Source organism: Gavialis gangeticus, unplaced genomic scaffold, assembly GCF_001723915.1.
Source record: "Gavialis gangeticus isolate Ggan-Ray unplaced genomic scaffold, GavGan_comp1, whole genome shotgun sequence".
NCBI classification, from domain to species: domain Eukaryota; kingdom Metazoa; phylum Chordata; order Crocodylia; family Gavialidae; genus Gavialis; species Gavialis gangeticus.
In genome coordinates, this window is record NW_017729034.1 from 80,593,312 (window position 1) to 80,601,672 (window position 8,361).

General features: G+C 41.8%; 1 protein-coding gene across 1 annotated transcript in view; it reads right to left on the reverse strand.

Moving 5' to 3' along the window:
- The window catches only part of MTHFD1L (methylenetetrahydrofolate dehydrogenase (NADP+ dependent) 1-like), a 327,067-nt gene that overhangs the window by 254,435 nt on the left and 64,271 nt on the right, over positions 1–8,361 (reverse strand). The window contains exons 11-12 of the mRNA XM_019527514.1: positions 1,859–1,995; positions 927–973 (exon numbers count right to left, since the gene is read on the reverse strand). Of these exons, the coding sequence (XP_019383059.1) occupies positions 927–973; positions 1,859–1,995 (184 nt within the window). The remainder of the gene's footprint in view (positions 1–926; positions 974–1,858; positions 1,996–8,361) is intronic.

Genomic DNA, 8,361 nt, shown 5'->3' on the forward strand with positions numbered 1-8,361 from the left:
TGAGCCCTGCTGCTGCCCCCTCACTCTGGACCCACTAACCCCAGCCCTACCAGTGCCCCTCACTCCCAGATAGCAGTATCCTGCCCCCCACCCCTTGCTGGTGGCCCCTGACTCCCAACCCGCAGCCCCCTGGTGCTTCCAGTGCCCTGCACACCCAACCCACAGTCACCCATCTCATCCCCTGTGCCCCTTAATTCTGAGCTGCAGCCCCTACCCCCCTTCCAGTGTCCTGCACTCTGGACCTGCAGCCTCTGCCCCTCAGCCCTGCTGGTGCCCTGCACTCCTGATCTGCAGACCCCTGCCCCCACCCCCCTACCTGCTACTTACACTTTCTCTCTGGCTCGCTTGCTTGAGCCCGTGCGGGGAGAATGTGACCCCCAGCAAACAATCACCTTGCTCACTGCTCCCGGCCTGAAGCAGTCAGTCTCGGACAGCAGAAAACTTGGCCATTAGCTCTTTTTAAAAAAACTCGCATGGACGCAGTGCAGGGGTCAAAAGAGAGGACGTCAGGGAAAGCCCAGACGTATGGTAATCCTACACAGTACCACTCACCTCCACTGCTCACCCCACTGCCAAAGGTGGGTCCAGATCCAGCCTACAAAGAGCCCCAGTTTGGATCTGGCCTATGGGCAGGTGAGTTTGATGCTCCTGGTCTAAGACAATTGACAGAGGAATGGATCTGCAAGTACTCACACAACTTCACAAAAATAATTCCCTCTCTGTAAGTGTTGCAGCTTTTGGTTACTACAGGACTAGGGCAGCATCACGTGTGAAATCCCTCTCCCCTTTTTACAATATTCTCCAAAATTAAACCATGCTTCAAGACCTTTTTCTGCATCAGGTCCTTGGTTAGTATTCTGTAATCCTGATCCTCACATAGCTCAACAGGGTAATGATCTTTTTTTCCCCCCCACACTCAAGCTTACCTCTTCCATTGGAATGACTTGGGCATATCCACCCCCTGCTGCTCCACCTGAATAAGGAATCACGTGGTCACATCACATTCGAGCCAACTCAAAAAAAAGCAGGCAAGAAACAAAGCACATAGCCCTATTTATATTATGTGCACGTGAATATCTCTAGATAGACAGACAGATTGATATAGACGTATAGTTTTGATGCTTTATATTATATTGCGTGTGAATATATAGATCGATCCACATACGCATAATATAAAGCATCACTGCTCTAGGTTTATAGCTATAGATATAATTTGTTAGAGACATCCCTCTCACACTGGAACCAAAAAAGTATATTAATAAAGTCATCAGAAGACAAATAGGTGACCATGTAAGCCCCTTCTAAAGAAAAAATTGGCAACAATTAACTTTCTGTATTTCCAAGAAAGTGAACTTCAGACATTAGATAGCAATTTTCTTAAGTAAGCTATTTCAGATAAATCTGGATGGGTTTATACTCCCATTAAACATCATTAGTTTAAGAATGAAACCCAAGTGGGGTATGTCATGTACCACAAAAGTGGCACAATCCAGTGCTTATATACCTGTTTTCCCCACATCAGTGGTTCTTTAAACAACAAGAGCCATACAAAGAAGGCCTACTGGGACATGTCCTTACTAGTGACATATTGTTTCTTATTGCACTCTTTCATAGCTTTGTAGATTTTAAAGGCTAGAATTCAATTATGATCAGTTGTTCTTTGGCACTTTGTATAAATAGCATTTCTGCACCCAAGCCCTGCAAATACTCCTTAGATATGTCAAGAAAGGTGACCCCTTCCAGCTAATCTGCAATTCAGTGAAATAATTAAGGAGTAAAAACACAGTATAAAAAACCCAAAATGCAATATTTCCCTTTAATCTAAAATAGGACAAAGGTTTTGCAAAACACTAGGTACCTTTAACTCCAAAGGTAGGTCCTTGGGAAGGCTGTCTTAAGCAAGCAAAAGAATTGATATTAAGATGTGCAGTCAGAGCCTGGACAAGACCAATTGTGACAGTGCTTTTCCCCTCTCCAAGGGGGGTAGGTGTTATCCTAACAAAACAGAAAAAAAGATAAGTTTCATCAGCATCTGTGATGATGTCAGCTTCAATAAGGATGTCAGAACTTCAACTTTTTGATTTCAATAAATAATATTTGCATGATGGATTTCAGCAAGATGATTTTATTTCCACAAAAATATTGCCACAGTGTTATGGCTCTAGCTCAGGCTGGAATGTGAAAACATACATATGTCTTCTATTTAAGCAATTTACTATGATATTAGAAAAACAGAAGATTGTTTTGGCAAAAGATCTGAGCACCATTGAATTTATATCAATTTCCATTTAGACCTCAAAGTTTCTTCATTTTCATGAATAAACCATCTATCAAAATACTTTGAGCACATTAATAATATTCCTGTGCAGCAAACCATGGATTTTCTTATTTTTAAACATGAATGAAATATTCAATTTCATTGAAAAACTACCTGCTTTTATTTAGCAATATTCTCTTTTGCTCTTTAACTTCCATTGTCTTCCAGCTTCCATCAGCAATATATACAGGTAGATTAATTACTTTTTTAAAAAGAAAATTGGAACCAATGAGAATGACTGGGTTCAGTAAAATATGATTTATATCAAAATTATGTTGACATACTTTTTCAGATTTATAGGCCAGAAGGGAACCATTATAATGGTTTTTCTTGACCTTTTGCATGGCACAAGGCAAAGGATTTATACTATGAAATCTTTATCTAACCCAAAAACTTTTGGTATTTTTAGGAAAAAATCCAGTCTCGTCTTAAATGCCTGAGGTGACAGAGGATTCTTAGACTTCCAAAAAGCCATTAGTAGCTGATTTTGCTAAATGTAGCATACCTGTATTAAATAATCCTAGTCAAAGTCCAATTACAGACCAATATTATGGAATCAAAAGGAACACTACAACCCTGCCTTGTGCAGTAAAAGTCTCTTTTGGCCAGTCCCTAGAGTGCTGTCTCTCAATTTCCATACAAATCTAAAGACACTCACAGTTAATTGTTTCTGAAAAATGTGACTTTGGGGTATGCTCTTCCCTCAGTGTGAGCACATGGCTTCCATTAGTAGCAGTGGGAACCCTGAGAGCACTTTGTAACTGTGAAGAACTAAGCAAAATGAAAGATACCTTAGGGTTAAAAATGTCCTTCCTACCTTTGGGTTGATCACACTTGGCAATTTTTCATGTTACTTTAAAATATTAAGTATGAACACATGCGTCTCACTCAGGAAACTTTCAAACACACTCAAATAATTCACTTGGGGTGTTTCTCTCTCATCAGCAACAGAAACATGCATAAAAACCAAGAGTACGTTTTCATTTACATCACTCCCACACAGCCCCTAAGGAAAAGCTCTAAGAAAAGTAACATTTAACCATTTAAATCCTTGATGCCCTAGCCACTTTGCAAAGTGAAATAGGTAGCTTACTTAGGGGTATGTGACGTTATGAATTACACTTTCATTCCAAAGGAAACACAAGCATGTACGCATATGCTAGCCAAAAGGGGCAACTCCTATATTATGACCTATGCAGGAGTCATAATAAATATCTATTTCTAATTAGAAACATTTCATTTTCCTGTTCCAGAAACTTAGCAAGGTATTACTTTCCTAAATTCATAAGCAGAAAGCGGAAAATAAACTTGAAATCTTCATTTTGTAGAAACTTAGTAAAACTGACTGGCATAACAAGATACTAGAGATTTTCAGATCTTAAGAGGCATCCAAGCAAGAAAATATAATAACCAGGCAGTTCATATTGAAAAAATAATTTAAAAGATCACTAAGTTTGTCATATTTTTTTAACTTTAAAAAGCAATAAAATCCCTGATGGTGTGGATTTTTCTCCCATCACATGGATCTGGACTTCTCTGTGTAATCAAAGATACATCAATATGATTTTGTCTGATTCAGGAAAAGTCTTCAATTAATACAGTTTTCCTATACCAAAAAACTAATCATTAAGCTTAAATCCCATTAATTTTATTGGAATGTAAGCAAATCCTAAAATATTTCCCTGAATATCTCATACAGTATATTAAGCTGTAACTCTGAATGGCTCATGTTAGCTTTAGCTATTTCCTATCTGTGAAAGCATCATATCTATCAAGATTTAAAATTGTGAATATCAGACAAAATTTTGTCCTCCAGAGTAGAGCACACATCAGTTTCTAAAGTGACCGATGCCAAACTATATTTCCTTGTCCTGAAAGGAAAATTCATGCCTTCTTAAACAAAAATCCACACTACGTCAAATGCCAATAGAAAAATACTCAAGTTCAGCGTGTTGCAACGTCCGAACTTAATGTAGGTCCTAGAGAACCTTGCATAAGAAGGGACTTTGGGTATGACATGGACACAATAAAAGAAAATTTTCACTGAGGAAAATGTAATTATCAAATGTATTCACTGCTCTTTACAGTGTCCTTTCTTCCTGCATTTCCCTTTTATTCCATTCTCATACGTGACACCTTTTCAGTAGAAGGGTATCAACAGAAAGCCCATCCTACTGAAGCCAGAAAGTGTCATTCATTTTCAATGGGGCCTATTTCAGCAGGAAACCTAGTTCACCTCATATCTTTACATGGACTTGACTTAAAATATTTTTGACCATTCAGTTAGTTATATACTAAAAAGAAGTATCATATGCCTGCAGTTTATAAGGAACTGAGAATTAAAAAAAAAAAAAGCCATGCCATAGGCATTACTGATTAGTGCACCTCTTTGACATGCAAGCAAAATTTCACATCTATTTTAGTCTACCTTTTTCAGAGGCATGCAAGTGCTTGACTCCAATTATTAAACCAAATCCAAATTTTTAAATGTAAAAGTACTGTACAGGCTAGAATGGAAGAAAGTTCCAAGTTAGTACCCTAAAAGCTTCTTCAGCAACTACTACATCAGCACAACCCATTGCCATATCCCCTTTATGGTGGCAACCATAGATCCTCCTGGATCATGGTGTATGCATGAGGGACACCCAGAGCTTTGATGCATATGCTTGGGCAGGAATTTTTGGAGAAGTGGAAGGTGCCCAGACCTTCCATCCTCCCTTTAGGCCACTGAGACAGAATCCAAAGACCAGACTGAGTCCAGATGTTGGTGCCTCCATGGCTGTAGTTGTATAAGTGTTTGGAATTGAACCCAGGTCTCTTGTGTGGTAGACCATATCCCCTTGATAACCAGCTCCTTATGCACTTTCCACTGAAGTCCAAAGTAGATTCGTTTTAATGTATTTCTTTTCTGTAGGAAATCTGTTCTTCTCAAAGAAAGTTACTGGGTTAATCTTATGCAACCTACAAATCAATAAGAACCAGGTTTCTCTTTTCCACATTTTCCTTTGGTCTCCAGGTCTCTTGTCATTCTTTCCTATAAATTTGGCCCTAAATATTGCCTACTATTGAAGACAGAATCATGGGCTAGTATTTACTTGGATTACTTTTCCCCTTGCTTTTAAGTATAGGCACCACGTGGCTCTAACATAGCAAATGTAGTATCATTCTGGATTTGACAGATTTATTAAAAATGCTTGCTACTAGTCTTATAAGTCCTTTCAGCGTGCTGGGGTAGAAATCCTTGTTCAGCATAACTATCCTTAGTACAAATTAAGGTAAATTATTCATTCAGGTTTTGAGCCATATCTAAGATTATCTTTGATCTTGACATGAGCGTCACTATGCAGCAAACCTACTTCTTTCCTTTTTATTTATACAAATGGAGATCCTTTTACTATGTGGTTTAATTTCCTTAGCAAAATCTAATGCAGCATGACTTCCGGCAATTCTTACCATTTCTCTACACATCCCAACTTTTAAAATGGGGCTCTTTGCTGATCATGGTCCTTGCATTTCTTGTAGGCTTTCTGCTTACCCATACTATCGCATGAATACTCTACCTCATGCAATACCTCTGGAGCTGTTCTCGTCACACATTTTGCCCTCGTTTCAGATTCAATTTCCACATAGGTTCTGTTTTTTTGATAAAAAAAAGAAATCCAATCTTCTTTCACTTTCAGGTTCCTGAGCTCTTCAGTCCAACTGACTTAATATTAAGAACCTTCCTTAATTTCCCAAAGTAACCTGTCTAAAATAGATTATTTTAGTCACAGACCTGTTTTGTGACCTTTCTATCCAAGATTATTTTCTATGACCCACTCTTCTTTAATGCCCTCACTACTTCTCCCTTGACTATCATACCCTGAAGTACCTGGATCTTAACAATATTATCAGAATTTGTTTCTCAAGCTGTCTCCAAAGTTAAGGTCCCCCATCATATCACAATTCCTAGTAGTATCTCTCCAATAACATACCAGAGATCCCTCCCTATGCATATTCAAATTCAATCCTGAAGGAGTCTTTCAGACTCGCAGCATAATCTCAGTAAAAAAAAAAAAAAAAAATTTTAAACCATCAATCCGCGTAGTGATTGATGGCCAAACATAGCCCCCCTCTTCCCCTTTCTCCATGCTATGCTCTTTCCTTCAGTCTAATACAGGGGTAAGCAACCCCTGGCACCGATACATTGGTCCGGTATTGGATCGGCACCGATATTAAGAAAATTGATTGTATTGAAAAGTGGCCTGATGTGGCTGATAATGCTTATGCACGTGTGCAGCCACAGCAAGTGCAAAGGCAGTGAGAAGCATAGCCCGGGCAGCTTGGAGAGCTGCGTGCAGCTGCTAAGTCTGTTGTGGTGGATTGGGAAGAGGGAGTGAAGGGACGTGGGGGGGGCAGATCAATGCCCCCGCAGTGAGGGGGTGGGTATCCAGCCAGAGCGGGGTGGGGAGAAAAACGGAGCTGCAGCTCGTTTGGGGGGCGCATGGGGATGGGGCCAGCTCCCTTCATAGCACACACCCTAGGAGGGCATGTGTCCCTGGATCTGCACTGGGGAGGGCTGCAGCTGTGGTCTGGGCTCCACTGGGCTCTTCCCAGTGTGTGGGGGCTGTGCTCAGGGCAGGTGGGCAGCAGCATTAGGAGGGGGGCTATGGTGAAACCTGGGGTGGCTGCAGCCCTCCCCCATGCAATCCTCCCCCCAGCACTGCCACCGCCTGCCCCGAGTGCAGCCCCAGCCCAACCCAACTCCACCCCCTGACTCAGGTAGAGCCCAGCATGGCCCTGGCCCCAGCTCACACCTGCAGCCCACCCCGGCCCTCCTACACATATCTGGGGGCACACGCCCCCACCATGCCCTCTTAGGGTGTGCACACCAACAGGAACCACCCCGCACTCTGTGCCCCACACCCGACAGGCTCCAGATCTGTCCCATGCCGTGCCCCAGCTGGGCAGCACCTGCCCCAGGCCCTACTCCACTCCTTCCCTTGCCATGGGGGTCATTGATCTACCCCCCCACACCCATTCTATCCCCCCTCCTCATCCACCACAACAAACTCACCAGCTGCTTCAGAAATCAAACTGGTATCCAATACAACTCCTTAAAAATTGTCTATCGGTATTGGACCCCAAAATCTCTATGGGTGAATCCCTACCTGGCACGCATGCCAGTGTGGCACACAAGGGCACTTTGCTTGGCATGCACACCTCAGGGCTGACTGTGGCAGGCACCTAGGATGCTGCAAGTAGCTACACCAGGGGTCCATGGAGTCCTGACCCCACTTGTTGCTGGCAGCAGGTGCACACATGCCTCGGGGCAGACTGCAGGGAAGGGGCTGGGGCTGCATTGCCACGATGAGGATCGGGGCCCCCTGCACTCTCTCACTGTCTGCCCCTGGCACACCAACATCTTACAGGGTAAAGTTGCAGGCATTTTTGGTACTCTGCCCAAAAACATTACCAACCCCATGTCCAATAGCTAGCACACAAGCAATTTATAGTGCTACCTTTTTATAAATAAATAAACGAATAACTTTTCTCAATACCTTTTTTACACAACCCTTTAATATTTGTATTCCACCCACAACTGCTATTCCACTGTGTATCTATTGTCCCTAAAATATCTGGTTCCATATTCTGCATTACTGGAACAAGTTCCTCCATTTTCTTGCTTAATCTCTTACCAATACTGTAGAAACTTTTCAGCCAATTAAGCCTGACAATACCCAGTTCCCTGATCAGAATAGATACAATCCTCTAACTGCATCACCTATCCAAGTATTCTTCTCATCAATACCTCCTAACCCCTGGTATTCATTTATCCCCTGCTGTAATATCTGTGTACATTTAACAAGATGACAACACTTCAAAGTATTTCTTACAACACCCCAACTTGTATTTGTTAAAACTGTTTCCAATCTTAAATCAATCCCACATTTTCAGGTTCAGTTTTAGAAAAAACAGCCACCTCCCCCACCCAGAATAAAGTGTTAAGTACAGATTCATAGATGCTAGGGCTGGAAGGGACCTTGGAAGATCATCAAGTCCAG